General features: G+C 46.2%; 1 protein-coding gene across 2 annotated transcripts in view; it reads left to right on the top strand.

The window, feature by feature from the left end:
- The window catches only part of LOC141126935 (transmembrane 4 L6 family member 1-like), an 88,846-nt gene that overhangs the window by 10,359 nt on the left and 57,857 nt on the right, over positions 1-20,630 (top strand). For both annotated transcript variants that reach the window (XM_073613010.1, XM_073613011.1), the window contains exon 2: positions 5,754-5,936. In XM_073613010.1, coding sequence (XP_073469111.1) covers positions 5,766-5,936 — 171 coding nt within the window. In that variant the 5' untranslated portion in view covers positions 5,754-5,765. The remainder of the gene's footprint in view (positions 1-5,753; positions 5,937-20,630) is intronic.

Genomic DNA, 20,630 nt, shown 5'->3' with positions numbered 1-20,630 from the left:
ATTACGGATAGTCACTTGCCACGACGTCCCGGATTGTCACTTGCCACTTCACCTGTCACACATTACGGATTGTCACTTGCCACACATTACGGATTGTCACTTGCCACGTCGCCTGCCACATGTTACAGATTGTCACTTGCCACGTCACCTGCCATACATTACAGATTGTCACTCGCCACGTCACCTGCCACACATTACGGATAGTCACTTGCCACATCACCTGCCACACATTACGGATAGTCACTTGCCACGTCACCTGCCACACATTACGGATTGTCACTTGCCACGTCACCTGCCACACATTACGGATAGTCACCTGCCACGTCACCTGCCACACATTACGGATCGTCACTTGCTGTCACGTCCCGGATTGTCACTTGCCACTTCACCTGTCACACATTACGGATTGTCACTTGCCACGTCGCCTGCCACATGTTACAGATTGTCACTTGCCACGTCGCCTGCCACATGTTACAGATTGTCACTTGCCACATCACCTGCCACACATTACAGATTGTCACTCGCCACGTCACCTGCCACACATTACGGATAGTCACTTGCCACATCACCTGCCACACATTACGGATCGTCACTTGCCACGTCACCTGCCACACATTACGGATTGTCACTTGCCACGTCACCTGCCACACATTACGGATAGTCACCTGCCACGTCACCTGCCACACATTACGGATCGTCACTTGCTGCCACGTCCCGGATTGTCACTTGCCACTTCACCTGTCACACATTACGGATTGTCACTTGCCACGTCGCCTGCCACATGTTACAGACTGTCACTTGCCACGTCACCTGCCATACATTACAGATTGTCACTTGCCATGTCACCTGCCACACATTACAGATAGTCACTTGCCACATCACCTGCCACACATTACGGATAGTCACTTGCCACGTCACCTGCCACACATTACGGATTGTCACTTGCCACGTCACCTGCCACACATTACGGATAGTCACCTGCCACGTCACCTGCCACACATTACGGATCGTCACTTGCTGCCACGTCCCGGATTGTCACTTGCCACTTCACCTGTCACACATTACAGATTGTCACTTGCCACGTCGCCTGCCACATGTTACAGATTGTCACTTGCCACGTCACCTGCCATACATTACAGATTGTCACTCGCCACGTCACCTGCCACACATTACGGATAGTCACTTGCCACGTCACCTGCCACACATTACGGATAGTCACTTGCCACGTAACCTGCCACACATTACGGATCGTCACTTGCTGCCACGTCCCGGATTGTCACTTGCCACTTCACCTGTCACACATTACGGATTGTCACTTGCTGTGTCACTTTCATGCTGTGTCCCAGAGTCAGGCAGCAGAGAGATAAGGTCATCTCTCTGCTTCCCGAGGCTGCCTGCACAGCAAGGGGGGAATTGCACTGCAGGGATGCAGGGAGGGCGCTGGGCGGTGAGAGATGATGTCATCTCTATGCACCCCCGGCTGCCAGCTCCCTGATTGGCCAGCCCGCTCACACACGAGCGGAGCCACCCAGCTGACTAACTGCCTGACAGCCCTTGGAGCGGACCCGCTCTCACCCGCGGAGCCGCCTGTGCCTGTTCTCACCAGGTCCGGGCCCCTAACAGCTGCGGGCCGCGTGTGTCGCTATGGCGGTAGCTCCGCCACTGGCCAGGTGGGTGTGCCCTGGTTTCTTATCCTAGGGGAGTCTGACCCAGAGTCTTATCTTTGATGGATTTGACCTAGGGTCTTATTCTACTGCCCCAAAATCTTGTGCTAAGTGGGTCTGCCCTGGAGTCTTATCCTAGGTGAGTCAGACTCAGAGTCTTATCCTACGTGGGTCTGATACTGGGTGGGTCTGCCCTAGGATCTGATGCTAAGTGGGTCTGCCCTGGTGTTTTGTCCTAGGTGGGTCTGACTCTGAGTCTTTACTTGATGGGTTTGACCCAGGGCCTTTGTTAGATGTGTCTACCCCATGATCCTATGCTAAGTGGGTCTGCCCTGGGGTCTTATCCTAGGTGGGTCTGATCCACGGTCTTATACTAGGTGGGTCTGCCCTAGGACCTTTTGCTGTAAGAGTTTGCTTTGGGGTTTTATAATAAGTAGAGCTGACCCAGGATCTTTTGCTAGATAGGTTTGCCTTAGGGTCTTATTCTAGGTAGGTCTGACCCAGGGTCTTATGTTTAATTGCTGAATGGTTGGGATAGATTGTAGGTTTTTGATTATCATCTCTGCATGTTGCCAAGTAAATGAATCCCTCTCTGCTTGGAGAAAGGGCAGTTATCTGCTTAATACATGTACACATACAATAAGGGTTTCATATATTATGGTTTGTTTGACAAGTGAAAAGATCAATATAAAATAATTATTGCTTAAGACTCACAAAGAGGGTTGCACTGAAAAACAAACGTTAAGCAGAATTTCCATTCACTATGCAGTTATGCCTTAAATAATTATTTCCTTAACAATCTTTTTATTGAATTTTAGATAAAAATACATAAAAGCTGAACATTATTCATGCAGAATCAAAATCATTAATCTCACTAACTGCTTACAGTTAATAATAATAATAATAAAAAAAAGGAAATTGGCTGTTTCCGCTAAACTGTACTGTGTACTATGGAAACATTAATGTTATAATGAAAACCTATGCAAACATCCATATTCAGAATAGAATAAAAAAGAGCTAATTAATGCAGCTCTGTATTCATTAGTACACCATTTAATGAAGGCAGTGCAACCTGAGTTTAACTCGGTATCTGCCTCTTGCAGTCCCCTGTACAGCAGAGCTCAGAGAAAGGGAGAGAAACACAGCACAAGGAGCCAATCAGGAGTGTAGTAGTGCAAGGAGCATACGGTTTGGAAGACTGAGCATAGTGACAGAGAGATGACCTCATCAGTTTGCTGTTTCTCATTTCTCTGTCCAGTCACAAGTTGCAGGTGGGGAGGAGACAGGTTGTCATGTTACATTGATTAAGATTCCTGGTATTGATAAATTCATATTCAATTTAAATATATATCTACACTACCTATTATTTACTGATTAAATCAATAATTATTATTGGTGGTTTTTTATACTCATGTAGTGTTATCACTACGCTCACGAATGTATCAGGGGTTAAATTCAATGGTATTTTTGTACTATCAATTCACGTATTGGGTTACTTTAATTGATGTAGGTTATTTATATGCACATATTATTAGTAATCAAATTAAACATCTAATTGAGGTGTTTCGTTTTATATTGATTTATATTTTTAATTTCATTTTTGTTTTGTATTAGTATGTTCAATATACTACTCCTTCAATGAGAAATGGGTTGCCAGTATCTAAAATGGTGTTTGTAGCTCCGCACACAGCACTCAGAACGAGGTGTGGTTTTGTATATAAGGTGGTTGATCAGCACGCTCTCCTTTCCCCATTGACAATGTCACATATGACGAAACGCGTCTGAAGGAGGATACGTGCTGACGTCACCACGCTGTCTCGTTAGGAGGATGGGAGTTTGTTTGTAGCCGGCTGGCTCTGTTATTTTATGTGCGATTTTTAAACTTATAAAATGTAAGTGCAATGTTGTTTTTCATATAAATAAATACCCAATTAGCCAATATTACATTATGGTAGTTCTCTCTTTCTGGGTTTAATGCTGAGTGGGTTGCTGAATTTATGGTCCTGGATTATGCGGTGTCATCGGTGTTTGAATATGTTAATGCTACCATCCATCCAGAACTCCACGATCTTCTGTGCAAGCAAAGGCCTTGGCTGGGCTATAGCCACATGCCTGGTTTTGCTTGCCATCTGGTAAGCGAGGTTTTCTTAACCCTTTCATGACTAAGCTTATTTTTGAAATTTGGTGTTTACAAGTTAAAATCCATATTTTTTGCTAGAAAATTACTTAGAACCCCCAAACATTTTATATATTTTTTTTAGCAGAGAATCTAGAGAATAAAATGGAGATTGTTGCTATATTTTATATCACACGGTATTTGTGCAGCGGTGTTTTAAACGCAAATTTTTGGAAAAGGGACACTTCCATGAATTTTAAAAAATCCAAACAGTAAAGTTACCCCAATTTTTTTGTATAATGTGAAAGATGATGTTACGCCGAGTAAATAGATACCAAACATGTCACGCTTTATAATTGCACGCACTCGTGGAATGGCGACAAACTATGGTAGCTATGCATTTCCATAGGCGACACTTTAAATTTTTTTTACGGTTACCAGGTTAGAGTTACAGAGGAGGTCTAGGGCTAGAATTATTGCTCTGACGATCGCGGCGATACCTCACATGTGTGATTTGAACACCGTTTACATATGCGGGCGTGACTTCTGTATGCGTTTTCTTCGCTGCGCGAGCTCGCGGGGACGGGGGCGCTTTAAAAAAATTTTTTTTTTTTGTTTTATTTATTTTTAGATTTATAAATTGTGTTTTTAAAAAAAATGTTTTTTTTTTTACTTTTATTGCTGTCACAAGGAATGTAAACATCCCTTGTGACAGTAATAAGTGGTGACAGGTACTCTTTATGGAGGGATCGGGGGTCTAAAAGACCTCCGATCCCTCCTCTGCACTTCAAAGTATTCAGATCGCCAAAAACAGCAATTCTGAATACTGTATATTTTTTTAAATTTGGCGCCATTGGCAGCCGAGTAAACGGGAAGTGACGTCGCTTCCGCGTTTACATTGAGAAGGTTGGAACGAAGCCGCCCACGGCTTCGTTCCAGCCCGCCCACAGCCGCCGGAGACAGCCGATTGGACACCGGGCCTCCCGATCGCACGGGAGGCCCGGTAAGAACGGCGGGAGGCGGCGGGAGGGGGGGTGTCCCCTCCCGCTCCTCCGGTATAACAGCCGAGCGGCTTTTAGCCGCAACGGTTGTTATATACGGGTAGCCGATCGCCCGCTCTAAACAACGGTACCGGGATGATGCCTGCAGCTGCGGGCATCATCCCGGTATAACCCCGGAAAGCCGAGTACGCATATCTGCGTACGGTCGGCGGGAAGGGGTTAAGGTGGGGGCACACTTAATGAACGAACTCACTGTGGTGTTAACATTAGAAGAATCTGATTATTTTTCCACTATTTTCTTGCCATATGAGAGATGATCTTCATTTCTACAATCAATTATTTATAAATTGGACTTTATTAGCGCGGCTTCTTCTTTCCAGAGTTCTGAGAATAGTCTGAGGTTGTCAATGAGGGAATTCAACCTAGCAGAACAGGGCAGACAAACAGGGAGCTTGGGACAAGTGTAACAAACGCAATATCACAAGCATAAGTCTGCAGGCTTGGCTGGCTTAAATCAGGTTTGGTCTCCACCCAGAGACTGGCCACAAATCTATCACCTTGCAGGTGGACAAACAGACAGGGAGAATATATCACAGCCAAAACTAGGATGCTGAAATGAGACCAGCAGCTATCAAGGATCAGAAGCGCTACACGCTCCTGACAGTTGATCTGAACAGTTAAAAATTAAGATGATTCTTCTAATAGCTCATTCCACTTGTATTTTTTACTAGGTAATTGAATGTTGTAAGCGGTGGTGCTTGTACAAAGAGGACTCATCTTTCAAATGTATCTAGACTAGGACAGTAGGATATCTAACTGCAGTCCTATTTTTTCATATACCAGTGTCTCAAGCTTGCTAGCTCTCACAAGTGAAAGATGAAAATGTTGAGTATTTTGTGGAGCAAGCCTTGAGTATGAAGGAGATGATATCACTAATGAACTAATGGATTCTCATCACAATTATTGTTTCAGGCTAACCAGAAAATGTGCACGGGGAAATGCGCAACACTTATTGGGAAACTCCTCTTCCCATTGGGAATCCTTGCTATAGCTGCTAACCTTCTCCTATTCTTCCCAAATGGAAAGATCATAGAGACAGAGCAGATAACAGACTTTGTATGGTATTTCCATGGAATCGTTGGAGCTGGATTACTGGTAAGAACAAAATTATATTTTACTGGTAAGGAAAATATTGTGTTTATTGAAAAAAGAATATATGATAAACTTTGCTTTGCTTATACTATTGCCTCATGCACATGGGTGTTTGCCCAGCTCTCCTTAACACCTTTTCTTCTGGCAGGAGAAAAGGGGCATAAAAAATGGGCCGAAGCTGTAGGAGCATCAAGCGTTTGGGCATTAATTCATTCCGTTGGCCATATTATTAATTTATTCTAGCCATTGAAATGAATGAGCACTCAAGTGCTAAACATGCCTGATGTTTAGATGCATTTAGAAGAGATTAGACACATTTAGATGCATTTGGGCATATTTCTCTGCCAAAACGCTCGTCTCCTGAACACACAAGTGACTTTTTTTTTTCTGCCTCTAAACTCCTTTAAAAGCCTATATGTGCATGGACACATAGGCTAACATCGAGGGTTGTTTAGAAGCAGAAAAAAAGGTCAAAAGCCCTTAAAAAGGGGCGTTTTTGACATCCAGTGTGCATGAGGCTTATAAATAAAAGGCTAAAATATGTTGGGTACACCGTACTTAATTATTGTTTTCTTGCCTGCTTCTGAGTTCAGTCATCTTTTGGCCTTTTTTCACAGAGACCTCAACGTATGAGCGCTAAGCTGGCCATAGATGGTTAGTTTATTTTCATTCAGTCAGAACTCCCCAGATTGGCTGCAGTCACTCAACAAATGTTTTGAAGCATGTCCCTTTGACACAAGTCCATCAAATGATCGACTTCTGTCAAACACGGATGACCACACACTGATAGAAATTCCTCCAGTCCCTTCTGAACCGGATTCATTTCAATCAGTGTATGGCAAGAGCAATGTATACAGAAAGGATTTGCAAAGCTTTCAAGTAGCATTTTTTGAGCAGGGGTCCGGTGTGTCCCTGTTCACTGTTTCAGGTCCAATTTCGGTCAGAATTTTTGGCTGAATTCAGACCTGAAATGGATCAGAAGACGCACAGGAATCCTGTGTAATTCTCTCCGCAGCCTTCCCGGAGGTGTGTGAACTGACTCCATTGAGAGCCGGTCACAGTCTTCTGACATGCGAATTAGATGCGGGGAAACCCGCATCCAATTAGCAATAGTTTGAACTCAGCCTTATGGGATGCTTCTTTACCACAGTCCAATAATTTTGTTTGGGCCCTAATGCAAAAAAAGAATGTTCCTACTTTTTTTTAACACAGTGCACCATATATCACATTGTTATTGCAGATAAGATATGTAGATACATTAGGGTGCCTTTCAAAATAGATGGCACTTTAATGGATCGTACCATAGTTTGTGTGTCACACGTGTTGCAGTAACGCTTTTCAGACTAGCTTTTATAAGCTGAAGCTTATGAGAACAGTTGTATAGTCTACATGTGCTGTGAGACATTATGCAGAAGGCGTAAGTGTAGAAGTGCTGTATTACATAATCAGAGTGCAGGGAACCATAGGTGTGTATCTCACAAAAGTAAATACACCCCTCACATTTTTGTAAATATTTTATTATATCTTTTCATGTGAGAACACTGAAGAAATGACACTTTGCTACAATGTAATGTAGTGAGTGTACAGCTTGTATAACAGTGTAAATTTGTTGTCCCTTCAAAATAACTCAACACACAGCCATTAATGGCTAAACCGCTGACAACAAAAGTGAGTACACCCCTAAGTGAAAATGTCCAAATTGAGCCCAATTAGCCATTTTCCCTGGTGTTATCATTTTCACTCTCTCATACTAGTCACTGGAAGTTCAGCATGGCACCTCATGGCAAAGAACTCTCTGCGGATCTGAAAAAAAGAATTGCTGCTCTACATAAAGATAGCCTAGGCTATAAGAAGATTGCCAAGACCCTGAAACTAAGCTGCAGTACGGTGGCCAAGGCCATACAGCGGTTTAACAGGACAGGTTCCACTCAGAACAGACCTCGCCATGGTTGACCAAAGAAGTTGAGTGCACGTGCTCGACGTCATATCCATAGGTTGTCTTATAGGTTGAAATAGACGTATGAGTTCTGCCAGCATTGCTGCAGAGGTTGAAGGGGTGGGCGGTCAAGCTGTCAGTGCTCAGACCACACACTGCATCAAATTGGTCTGCATGGCTGTCGTTCCAGAAGGAAGCCTCTTCTAAAGATGATGCCCAAGAAAGCCTGCAAACAGTTTGCTGAAGACAAGCAGACTAAGGACATGGATTACTGGAACCATGCACTGTGGTCTGATGAGACCAAGATAAACTTATTTAGTTCAGATGGTGTCAAGCGTGTGTGGCAGCAACCAGGTGAGGAGTACAAAGACAAGCGTGTCATGCCTACAGTCAAGCATGGTGGTGGGAGTGTCATGGTCTGGGGCTGCATGAGTGCTGCCGGCACTGGGGAGCTAAAGTTCATTGAGGGAACTATGAATGCCAACGTGTACTGTGACATACTGAAGCCAAGCATGATCCCCTCCCTCCGGAGTCTGTGCTGCAGGGCAGTATTCCAACATGATAATGACCCCAAACACACCTCCAAGATGACCACTGCCTTACTAAAGAAGCTGAGGGTAAAGGTGATGGACTGGCCAAGCATGTCTCCAGACCTAAACCCTATTGAGCATCTGTGGGGCATCCTCAAACAGAGGTCTCTAACAGCCACCAGCTCCGTGATGTCGTCATGGAGTAGTGGAAGAGGACTCCAGTGACAACCTGTGAAGCTTTGGCGAACTCCATGCCCAAGAGGGTTAAGGCAGTGCTGGAAAATAATGGTGGCCACACAAATAATTGACACTTTGGGCCCAATTTGGACATTTTCACTTAGAGGTGTGCTCACTTTTGTTGCCAGCGGTTTAGACATTAATGGCTGTGTTTTGAATTATTTTGACGGGACAGCACATTTACACTGTTATATAAGTTGTACACTCACTACTTTACATTGTAGCAAAGTGTCATTTCTTCAGTGTTGTCACATGAAAAGATATAATAAAATATTTACAAAAATGTGAGGGGTGTACTCACTTTTGTGAGATACTGTATATACAGTGCTGTGAAAAAGTATTTGCCCCCCTTCCCGATTTTTTATTTTTTTGCATATTTTTCACACTTAAAGCGGAGTTCCACCCAAAAGTGGAACTTCCACTCATCGGATTCCTCCCCCCCTCCGGTGTCACAGTTGGCACTTTCGGGGGAGGGGGGTGCAGATACCTGTCTAAGACAGGTATCTGCACCCACTTCCGGGAATAGACTCCCATGGGAGTTACGCCCCCTCCCGCACTCCCCCGGTCTCCTGGGAAAGACACAGGTCCCAGGAGATAGCGGGGACCATTGAGAAAGCGCAGCGTGACTCGCGCATGCGCAGTAGGGGATCGGGAAGTGAAGCCGCAATGCTTCACTTCCTGATTCCCTCACTGAGAATGGTGGCGGCAGCACCCGAGGACCGAGGTGACGGTTCAGTCTCGGGTGCCGACATCGCTGGACCCCGGGACAGGGGAGTGACCTTATTTTAAAAGTCAGCAGCTGCAGTATTTGCAGCTGCTGACATCTAAAAAATTTTTTTTTCGCGGGACTCCCGCTTTAAATGATTCAGCTCATCAAACAAATTTTAATATTACACACAGATAACCCGAGTAAATCTAAGATGCAGTTTTAAAATTATTATTTAATTTATTAAGGGAAAAAAGCTGTTCAAACCTGCCTGGCCCTATGTGAAAAAGTAATTTCCCCTCCCATGCTGAATCATGAATGAACTGTGATTAACCACAATTTTTTGGAAAGCTGAGTTAAATTTCACTTGCCACACTCAGGCCTGATTACTGCCAGACCTGTTGAATCAATAAATCACTCAAAAATCTCAAAAAGCGACACATCATGCCGTGATCTAAAGAAATTCAAGAACAGATGAGAAACAAAGTAATTTACATGTATTAGCCTGGAAAGATTACAAAGCCATTTCTAAGGCTTTGGGACGCCAGCGAACCATGGTGAGAGCCATTATCCATAAATGGAGAAAACTGGTGAATCTTACCAGGAGTGGCCGGCCAACCAAAATAACTCCAAGAGCACAACGACGACTCATCCAGGAGGTCATAAAAGAACCCAGAACAACATCTAAAGAACTGCAGGCCTCACTTGCCTCAGGTAAGATCAGTGTTCATGATTCAACAATAAGAAAGAACCTGGGCAAAAATGGCATCCATGGCCACTGCTGACCAAAAAGAACACAAAGGCTCATCTCACATTTATCAAAAAACATCTTGATTATCCCCAAGACTTTTAGGCAAATATTCTGTGGACTGAGACAAAAGTTTAACTTTTTGAAAGGTGTGTGTCCCGTTACATCTGGCATAAAACTAATACATCATTTCATAACAAAAACATCATACCGACAGTCAGACATGGTGGTGGTAGCGTGATGGTCTGGGGCTGCTTTGCAGCTTCAGGACCTGGACGACTTACCATAATTGATGGAACCATGAATTCTGAGCTCTACCAGAAAATCCTAAAGAAGAATGTCCGGCCATCATTTCGTGACCTCAAGCTCAAGTGCACTTGGGTTATGCAGCAGGACAATGATCCGAAACACAACAGCAAGTCCACCTCCAAATGGTTCAAACAAAGCAAAATTTTGGTTTTGGAGTGGCCTAGTCAAAGCCCGGACTTAAATCCAATTGAGATGCTGTATCTTACACAGGCCGTTCATGCTGGAAAACCCTCCAATGTGGCTGAATTAAAACAATTCTTCAAAGAAGAGTGGACCAAAATTGCTCCACAGCAATGTGAAAGACTCATTGACAGTTATCGCAAATGCTTGATTGCAGTTGTTGCCGCCAAGGGTGGCACAACCAGTTATTAGGTTTAGGGGACAATTACTTTTTCACATAAAGCCAGGCAGGTTTGGACAGCTTTTTTGCCTTAAAGTGGATGTAAACCCGATTTTTTTTTTTTTTTTAATTAAGACTTGCACCTTGTACAGTATAGGATTTCATGTCATCTGTGCCCAGTCTTGACACAAAGAGTTAATCCAGCTCTGAGCAGTCCTCATATCTTTTTTTAGTGAGATAAAAATGGTCAGACAGAGAAATAGATGTCCATTTCTCCCTCTTGCTGTGAGCGACAGGTGAGTTATATATCTCATGCAGGAGAGTGAGAGAAGCATTCTGAGTATATTCGGTGTACTTCAGATCCCCTCCTCCTTTCTTCTCCAGCTCTCCCAGGATTGGCTGCTCCATACCTCAGCATGATTGGGCATGCTGAAGTCATGTGGTGACTTTCCTGGGTTTTGACTGGATGTTAGTGATCATGGGGCATAGTCCACAAGACCAGCAGAAGTTCAGTGTAAGAAATATTGATGCCCTGCCAAGGGTAGTGTAGAGGTAGGTGGGGAGTCTACTGACATCATGACTCCACCCACTGCGCTCCAGACAACAGACCCACCCACAGAATCTGCAGTTTTTATGGTCTCATAACAGACAGGGGGGAGACATTTGACAGGTAAGGATACATGCAGGAAGCATGTATATCCTTATAGATAACCACTATGGCAGTAGTTTAGAAAAGATGAGAGTGGGTTTACATCCACTTTAATAAATTAAACCATCATTTAAAAACTGCATTTTCATAGTTGCCAACTGTCCCGGATTTCCCGGGACATTCCCGGGACTTGGACTCCATTCCCGAATTTGTGGTGTCCCGGGAAATGTCCCGAGAAATCTGGTTCTTCAAGATTTGCCGCCGCTAGAGGTCCGCGGCCGGCGGAGACATTGTCTCCGCCGGCCGCCATCTTAAAGAAGTTCAGGAAGACTGGCAGCGGGGCGGGGGGCTAGACGGAGCTCCTGCGTCGCCGCCCACCCTCCGCCTCGCCCCGCCTACCCCCGCCCCGCTGCCAGTCTGCTATGGAAAAGGGCGGGGGTTCTAGCCATGCGGCCGGTGTTGTGCCGAGAATGGTTTCCCCGTCGAAATCTGTTCCCCCTGTCTCTCGTATGAGATTGGAACTCCGCCTCTTCAGCCCTCTGCACTGCCGCTCCTCCCACTCTCCCCGGACACACTAGGACACCTCTGAGGTAGGGGGGGGCGCACCGCTGTGGGAATCTGATGTAAGGGGGGCTCCACTGGGGACACCTGATGTAAGGGGGGCTCCACTGGGGACACCTAATGTGAGGGGGGCTCCGCCGGGGACACCTAATGTGAGGGGGGGCTCCGCCGGGGACACCTGATGTGAGGGGGAGCTCCGCCGGGGACACCTGATGTGAGGGGGAGCTCCGCCGGGGACACCTGATGTGAGGGGGAGCTCCGCCGGGGACACCTGATGTGAGGGGGAGCTCCGCCGGGGACACCTGATGTGAGGGGGAGCTCCGCCGGGGACACCTGATGTGAGGGGGAGCTCCGCCGGGGACACCTGATGTGAGGGGGAGCTCCGCCGGGGACACCTGATGTGAGGGGGAGCTCCGCCGGGGACACCTGATGTGAGGGGGAGCTCCGCCGGGGACACCTGATGTGAGGGGGAGCTCCGCCGGGGACACCTGATGTGAGGGGGAGCTCCGCCGGGGACACCTGATGTGAGGGGGAGCTCCGCCGGGGACACCTGATGTGAGGGGGAGCTCCGCCGGGGACACCTGATGTGAGGGGGAGCTCCGCCGGGGACACCTGGTGTGAGGGGGGGCTCCGCCGGGGACTCCTGGTGTGAGGGGGGGCTCCGCCGGGGACTCCTGGTGTGAGGGGGGGCTCCGCCGGGGACTCCTGGTGTGAGGGGGGGCTCCGCCGGGGACTCCTGGTGTGAGGGGGGGCTCCGCCGGGGACTCCTGGTGTGAGGGGGGGCTCCGCCGGGGACTCCTGGTGTGAGGGGGGGCTCCGCCGGGGACTCCTGGTGTGAGGGGGGGCTCCGCCGGGGACTCCTGGTGTGAGGGGGGGCTCCGCCGGGGACTCCTGGTGTGAGGGGGGGCTCCGCCGGGGACTCCTGGTGTGAGGGGGGGCTCCGCCGGGGACTCCTGGTGTGAGGGGGGCTCAGCTGGGGACATCTGATGTGAAGGGGGCTCCGCTGGGGGCACCTGATGCAAGGACGGACTCTGCTGTGACACCTGATGCAAGGACGTGGCTAGTGACACGCTCGGGGATCTCACTGATTCTGCATTATGGTGAGTTGAATAGTTGAATGATTTCATTTTATATTACAATGTAATAATAGAAATACTGCACTTCAATCATCCTGACACCATAACAATCATAGTGCTGGGATGATTGAAGTGCTAACACCAGGTGTTTGGAGTATCTTTATCTGCTGATTGTTAAACTTTCTAGAATACACATATTTTTATTGTGTAGGATCTGGGGCTGCTGTCCCGTCATTTCCCTCTCCCCCTCTCCCCCTCTCCCCCTCTCCATCCCTCATTCATCTCAGACTCTAACCACACGCTCTTGAGCCACGCCCATTTAAACCACGCCCACTATGACACGTAAACCACGCCCATTTTTCGCCACGACGCGCTTCGCGCGCCGCACTTGTGTTTTTTTTCTGCGCCACGCCTACAAACGAATGCCCCACCCCCTAATTATTGTACGGCTCCGCCTACAGCCACAAAAGTGTCCCACATTTTTTTTTTACAATGTTAGCAACTATGTATACAGCAAGTGCTGAGAAAATTTTTTTAAAAATATCCAATTTGTTTACAGTGCACAGTTCAGTGAGGGATGCTGAAGAGTTGTAAAAGTTGGTGGAACTCCACTTTAACCACTTGCCGACCGCCTCACGCAGATATACGTCTGCAGAATGGCACGGGCAGGCAAAATCACGTACCTGGTACGTGATTGCCTTCCCGCGGACGGGGGGTCCGATCGGACCCTGCCCCCGGTGCCCGAGGCGGTTGGCTTTGGTCTGGGAGCGTTCAGAGATGAGGGGGAGGCCATCCATTCGTGGCCCCCCCCTCGCGATCGCTCCCAGCCAATGAGAATCCTCCCCTGCCTGTGTGTAGTACACACAGGCAGGGGATGAAATGTCATCTCTCCTCGGCTCGGCAGTTTCCGTTCCGGCGCCGAGGAGAGAAGACATCTGAGTGAGTTGCACAACACTACACCTCACAATAGAACATGCCAGGCATACTTTGCACCCCCGATCACCTCCCAATCACCCCCCCCCCCCCACACTGACACCAAGCTGTTTTTTTTTTTCTGATTACTGCATTGGTGTCAGTTTGTGACAGTTAGTAGTGTGTTAGGGCAGTGAGTGTTAGCCCCCTTTAGGTCTAGGATACCCCCTAACCCCCCCCCAATAAAGTTTTAACCCCTTGATCACCCCCCGTCACCAGTGTCGCTAAGCGATAATTTTTCTGATCGCTGTATTAGTGTCACTAGTGACGCTAGTTAGGGAGGTAAATATTTAGGTTCGCCGTCAGCGTTTTATAGTGACAGGGACCCCCATATACTACCTAATAAATATTTTAACCCCTTGATTGCCCCCTAGTTAACCCTTTCACCACTGATCACCGTATAACCGTTATGGGTGACGCTGGTTAGTTCCCAGCAGTTTAGGGTTCCCAAAAACGCAGTGTTAGCGGGATCAGCCCAGATACCTGCTAGCACCTGCGTTTTGCCCCTCCGCCCGGCCCAGCCCACCCAAGTGCAGTATCGATCGATCACTGTCACTTACAAAACACTAAACGCATAACTGCAGCGTTTGCAGAGTCAGGCCTGATCCCTGCGATCGCTAACAGTTTTTTTGGTAGCATTTTGGTGAACTGGCAAGCACCAGCCCCAGGCAGCGTCAGGTTAGTGCCAGTACCGCTAACACCCACGCACGCACCGTACACCTCCCTTAGTGGTATAGTATCTGTCTGAACGGATCAATATCTGATCCGATCAGATCTATACTAGCGTCCCCAGCAGTTTAGGGTTCCCAAAAACGCAGTGTTAGCGGGATCAGCCCAGATACCTGCTAGCACCTGCGTTTTGCCCCTCCGCCCGGCCCAGCCCAGCCCACCCAAGTGCAGTATCGATAGATCACTGTCACTTACAAAACACTAAACGCATAACTGCAGCGTTCGCAGAGTCAGGCCTGATCCCTGCGATCGCTAACAGTTTTTTTGGTAGCGTTTTGGTGAACTGGCAAGCACCAGCGGCCTAGTACACCCCGGTCGTAATCAAACCAGCACTGCAGTAACACTTGGGGACGTGGCGAGTCCCATAAGTGCAGTTCAAGCTGGTGAGGTGGCAAGCAAAAGTAGTGTCCCGCTGCCACCAAGAAGACAAACACAGGCCCGTCGTGCCCATAGTGCCCTTCCTGCTGCATTCGGCCATCCTAATAATTGGGAACCCACCACTTCTGCAGCGCCCGTACTTCCCCCATTCACATCCCCAACCAAATGCAGTCGGCTGCATGAGAGGCATTTTCTTTATGTCCTCCCGAGTACCCCTACCCAACGAACCCCCACAAAAAAGATGTTGTGTCTGCAGCAAGCGCGGATATAGGCGTGACACCCGCTATTATTGTCCCTCCTGTCCTGACAATCCTGGTCTTTGCATTGGTGAATGTTTTGAACGCTACCATACACTAGTTGAGTATTAGCGTAGGGTACAGCATTGCACAGACTAGGCACACTTTCACAGGGTCTCCTAAGATGCTATCGCATTTTGAGAGACCCGAACCTGGAACCGGTTACAGTTATAAAAGTTAGTTACAAAAAAAAGTGTAAAAAAAATATATATATATATAATAAAAAAAAATAGTTGTCGTTTTATTGTTCTCTCTCTCTCTCTATTGTTCTGCTCTTTTTTACTGTATTCTATTCTCCAATGTTTTATTGTTATTATGTTTTATCATGTTTGCTTTTCAGGTATGCAATTTTTTATACTTTACCGTTTACTGTGCTTTATTGTTAACCATTTTTTTGTCTTCAGTTACGCCATTCACGACTTTGAGTGGTTATACCAGAATGATGCCTGCAGGTTTAGGTATCATCTTAGTATCATTCTTTTCAGCCAGCGGTCGGCTTTCATGTAAAAGCAATCCTAGCGGCTAATTAGCCTCTAGACTGCTTTTACAAGCAGTGGGAGGGAATGCCCCCCCCCCCACCGTCTTCCGTGTTTTTCTCTGGCTCTCCTGTCTCAACAGGGAACCTGAGAATGCAGCCGGTGATTCAGCCAGCTGACCATAGAGCTGATCAGAGACCAGAGTGGCTCCAAACATCTCTATGGCCTAAGAAACCGGAAGCTACGAGCATTTTATGACTTAGATTTCGCCGGATGTAAACAGCGCCATTGGAAAATTGGGGAAGCATTTTATCACACCGATCTTGGTGTGGTCAGATGCTTTGAGGGCAGAGGAGAAATCTAGGGTCTAATAGACCCCAATTTTTTCAAAAAAGAGTACCTGTCACTACCTATTGCTATCATAGGGGATATTTACATTCCCTGAGATAACAATACAAATGATTTAAAAAAAAAATGAAAGGAACAGTTTAAAAATAAGCTAAAAAAGCAAAAAAATAATAAAGAAAAAAAGCACCCCTGTCCCCCCTGCTCTCGCGCTAAGGCGAACGCAAGCGTTGGTTTGGTGTCAAATGTAAACAGCAATTGCACCATGCATGTGAGGTATCACCACGAAGGTCAGATCGAGGGCAGTAATTTTAGCAGTAGACCTCCTCTGTAAATTTAAAGTGGTAACCTGTAAAGGCTTTTAAAAATGTATTAATTTTGTTGCCACTGCATGTTTGTGCGCAATTTTAAAGCATGTCATGTTTGGTATCCATGTACTCGGCCTAAGATCATCTTTTTTATTTCATCAAACATTTGGGCAATATAGTGTGTTTTAGTGCATTAAAATTTTAAAAAGTGTGTTTTTTCCCCAAAAAATGCGTTTGAAAAATCGCTACGCAAATACTGTGTGAAAAAAAAAAATGAAACACCCACCATTTTAATCTGTAGGGCATTTGCTTTAAAAAAATATATATAATGTTTGGGGGTTCAAAGTAATTTTCTTGCAAAAAAAAATATTTTTTTCATGTAATCAAAAAGTGTCAGAAAGGGCTTTGTCTTCAAGTGGTTAAAAGAGTGGGTGATGTGTGACATAAGCTTCTAAATGTTGTGCATAAAATGCCAGGACAGTTCAAAACCCCCCCAAATGACCCCATTTTGGAAAGTAGACACCCCAAGCTATTTGCTGAGAGTCATGTCGAGTCCATGGAATATTTTATATTGTGACACAAGTTGCGGAAAGAGACACATTTTTTTTTTTTTTGCACAAAGTTGTCACTAAATGATATATTGGTCAAACATGCCATGGGAATATGTGAAATTACACCCCAAAATACATTCTGTTGCTTCTCCTGAGTATGGGGATACCACATGTGTGGGACTTTTTGGGAGCCTAGCCGCGTACGGGACCCCGAAAACCAAGCACTGCCTTCAGGCTTTCTAAGGGCGTAAATTTTTTATTTCACTCTTCACTGCCTATCACAGTTTCGGAGGCCATGGAATGCCCAAGTGGCAAAAAAAACCCCCAAATGACCCAATTTTGGAAAGTAGACACCCCAAGCTATTTGCTGAGAGGTATAGTGAGTATTTTGCAGACCTCACTTTTTGTCACAAAGTTTTGAAAATTGAAAAAAAAAAATTTTTTCTTGTCTTTCTTCATTTTCAAAAACAAATGAGAGCTGCAAAATACTCACCATGCCTCTCAGCAAATAGCTTGGGGTGTCTACTTTCCAAAATTGGGTCATTTGGGGGGGGTTGTGCCACCTGGGCATTCCATGGCCTCCGAAACTGTGATAGGCAGTGAAGAGTGAAATCAAAAATTTACATCCTTAGAAATCCTGAAGGCGGTGATTGGTTTTTGGGGCGGCTAGGCTCCTAAAAAGTCCCACACATGTGGTATCCCCATACTCAGCAGCTAAATGTATTTTGGGGTGCAATTCCACATATGCCCATGGCCTGTGTGAGCAATATATCATTTAGTGACAACTTTGTGCAAAAAAAAAAAAAATTTGTCACTTTCCCGCAACTTGTGTCAAAATATAAAATATTCCATGGACTCAACATGCCTCAAAGCAAATAGCTTGGGGTGTCTACTTTCCAAAATGGGGTCATTTGGGGGGGGGTTTGTGCCATCTGGGCATTTTATGGCCTTCAAAACTGTGATAGGTAGTGAGGAGTAAAATCAAAAATTTACACCCTTAGAAATCCGCTGGCAGGAGAAGAAAAAAACTCCTGCAAGCCGCATCTTTGGAGCGGTGTATTCACCGCTCCTAAACCGCTCCTGCACATTGAAATCAATTGGGCAGCAATACTGCAGCTATAGCCACGCTATTCGAGCGGTTTTAACCCTTTTTCGGCCGCCAGCGGGGGTTGAAACCGCACCGCTAACGGCCGAATACAGCCGCAAAAACGACGGTAAAACAGCGCTAAAAATAGCGCTGTTTTACCGCTGACGCCCCCACCGCCCCAGCATGAAAGGGGCCTTATTGACATTTTTTTTTACCAAAGACATGTGGCTGAATAAATTTTGGCCTAAATGTATGACTAAAATTGAGTTTGAATTTGAATTTTTTTCATAACAAAAAGTAGAAAATATCATTTTTTTCAAAATTTTCGGTCTTTTTCCGTGTATAGCGCAAAAAATAAAAAAGGCAGAGGTGATCAAATACCATCAAAAGAAAGCTCTATTTGTGGGAAGAAAAGGACGCAAATTTCGTTTGGGTACAGAATTGCATGACTGCGCAATTAGCAGTTAAAGCGACGCAGTGCCAAATTGTAAAAAGTGCTCTGGTCAGGAAGGGGGGTAAATCCTTCCGGGGCTGAAGTGGTTAAGTGTGACAAATATGCAGAAAAAAAAAATCAGAAAGGGGGCAAATACTTTTTCACAGCATTGTATATACGTTACACACACACACTCTAAATAAATGTAAAAAATTCTAAATATAGTAAGGTAGTAGACAGTGTCAGTAGAGCAGAGGTTGGTGTCAGTAGGGCATTAGACGGTGTCAGTAGTTTTTTTTTTTCATTTTTATTTTATTTTGTATTATTTTTTACATTTTTTTTTTTTTAGAACCTGTGTTTGTTCATTTGATAAAGTGCAAGGGATGCATGGGGAATGCATGGAGAATAATCACTTTCTGCATTCCTTCAATATATTCCAACACCCGTCCATCCACACTCTCTGCAAAATACTGATACAACCCTTCTGTGTCTCTTGTGTAGCAGAATCTTAACCTCTTCCAGTCTAATGAGAACCTTTGGGGCCACAGACCGCTGACATCCTTCAACATGTAGTGGGTTGTGAGGAATAGTGGCTGCAAAGGTGGTAAAAGTCATTGGGCGCCAGACACTTCTTGGATGCAAAAGAGGTTTTATTTCTTTTAACATTCCTTTTATATTTTGCAAGGGAAAGAAGGTTAGGGCCAGGAAGTAGTTGCAATTTCAATAGGCAGACTCCGAGACTTCAATAGGAGAACAGCTGTACAGGCAAAGCAAGGTGCCACTTCTTCAAGTGCAGGTTTGCTGTCCCCTATGGCTACAGTACTTAACAGTTCCTAATTCAAACGTATCAGTTCCCTCAGTTCTCTCAGCTTCATTACAACTTCTAATTGTAGTTCTTCAGCCCCTTGAACTCCTGGTTTCTCACCAGACCCTTTGATTCACTAACTCTGTATCCCGTGAGCTCCTCAAGGCTTTTGCGGTGGTATCTCCATCAATCGTCACCCACGCTTCCCTGCTGGGTCCCTAGCTTGGCACTTCAGATATCTTTCCAGCTTCACCCCCCCGCTGACCGGCTTGGTCCCTGGCTTGACACACAAGGCTGCTCTGCAAGTTTCACCTCCGCTGGCTGGGTCCCTGACTTGATCACCGCCTGAAGTTTCCCGATTCTCCACCGTGCCCGGTGAGAATACTGCTCTGGTACGTGCTTCAGTTACTCACTGTGGTTTCTGGTAAAGGTGGTTGGTCCCTTAGTGGCGACAGCTTCCCTTCTACCTCTGACCATGACAGGTTCTCTGGCCGGGAGAACCGTCACTTTTGGTTGGACTGCAAGCCCCAGTCCCAACCCTGCGCTGCCCTCTTACTTCTGGATAGGCCCTCACACAGCCTGGCAGCCAGATGCTCCCAGGATAGGCCCAATTTCCAGCCTAGCAGCCCGGGGCGGCAGTCTGGGTGGCACAGAACAAAGATCACCTGATCGCCAGACTCCACCCAGATATATAGGCTCTCCCAGCAGGCCAAGGGATTCAAGAAAACCCCTGCCCATTGGCTAAGATACCCCATATACCCATAACCTGACCTTGAGTCCTTCTCAAGTGCCCGGCCACTTAGTGGTAGAAGAGAAAAGTTCAATAAGGCCAAACTTAGGGAGAAATCAATGGATCTCTTAACAATTTAACTATGGTAGCTACCCCTGACAAGGAATTTGGTGAGGAGCTCCCTGACTAAACCCCAGGGCGCTACACTTGAATGCAGTGTAACGTAACAAGAAGCACTGGTACTAGGATGGCTGAGGAAACAAATTGAATTAACCTCCATCCTTGGACTGAGATTCCATTCATTTGTTTCATTAGACAATTTTGCACAAGTGCTACGTAATGGTGTGTAGCAGGCTAGCTTCATGATGAGGAGGATGTCTTCCAAATGCATAGCCGTGTGGTGGGAGAACACCTACAATCCTTAACAGCAAAGGCTGGTGTCCTTGGACTCACTGAGATCCTATGGGCATGGGAATTCTCCCCTGAGCGCCATAC

Source organism: Aquarana catesbeiana, linkage group LG02, assembly GCF_042186555.1.
Source record: "Aquarana catesbeiana isolate 2022-GZ linkage group LG02, ASM4218655v1, whole genome shotgun sequence".
NCBI classification, from domain to species: Eukaryota; Metazoa; Chordata; class Amphibia; order Anura; family Ranidae; genus Aquarana; species Aquarana catesbeiana.
The sequence above is the reverse complement of the archived record's forward strand: the minus strand, read 5'-3'. Positions and strand labels throughout refer to the sequence as shown.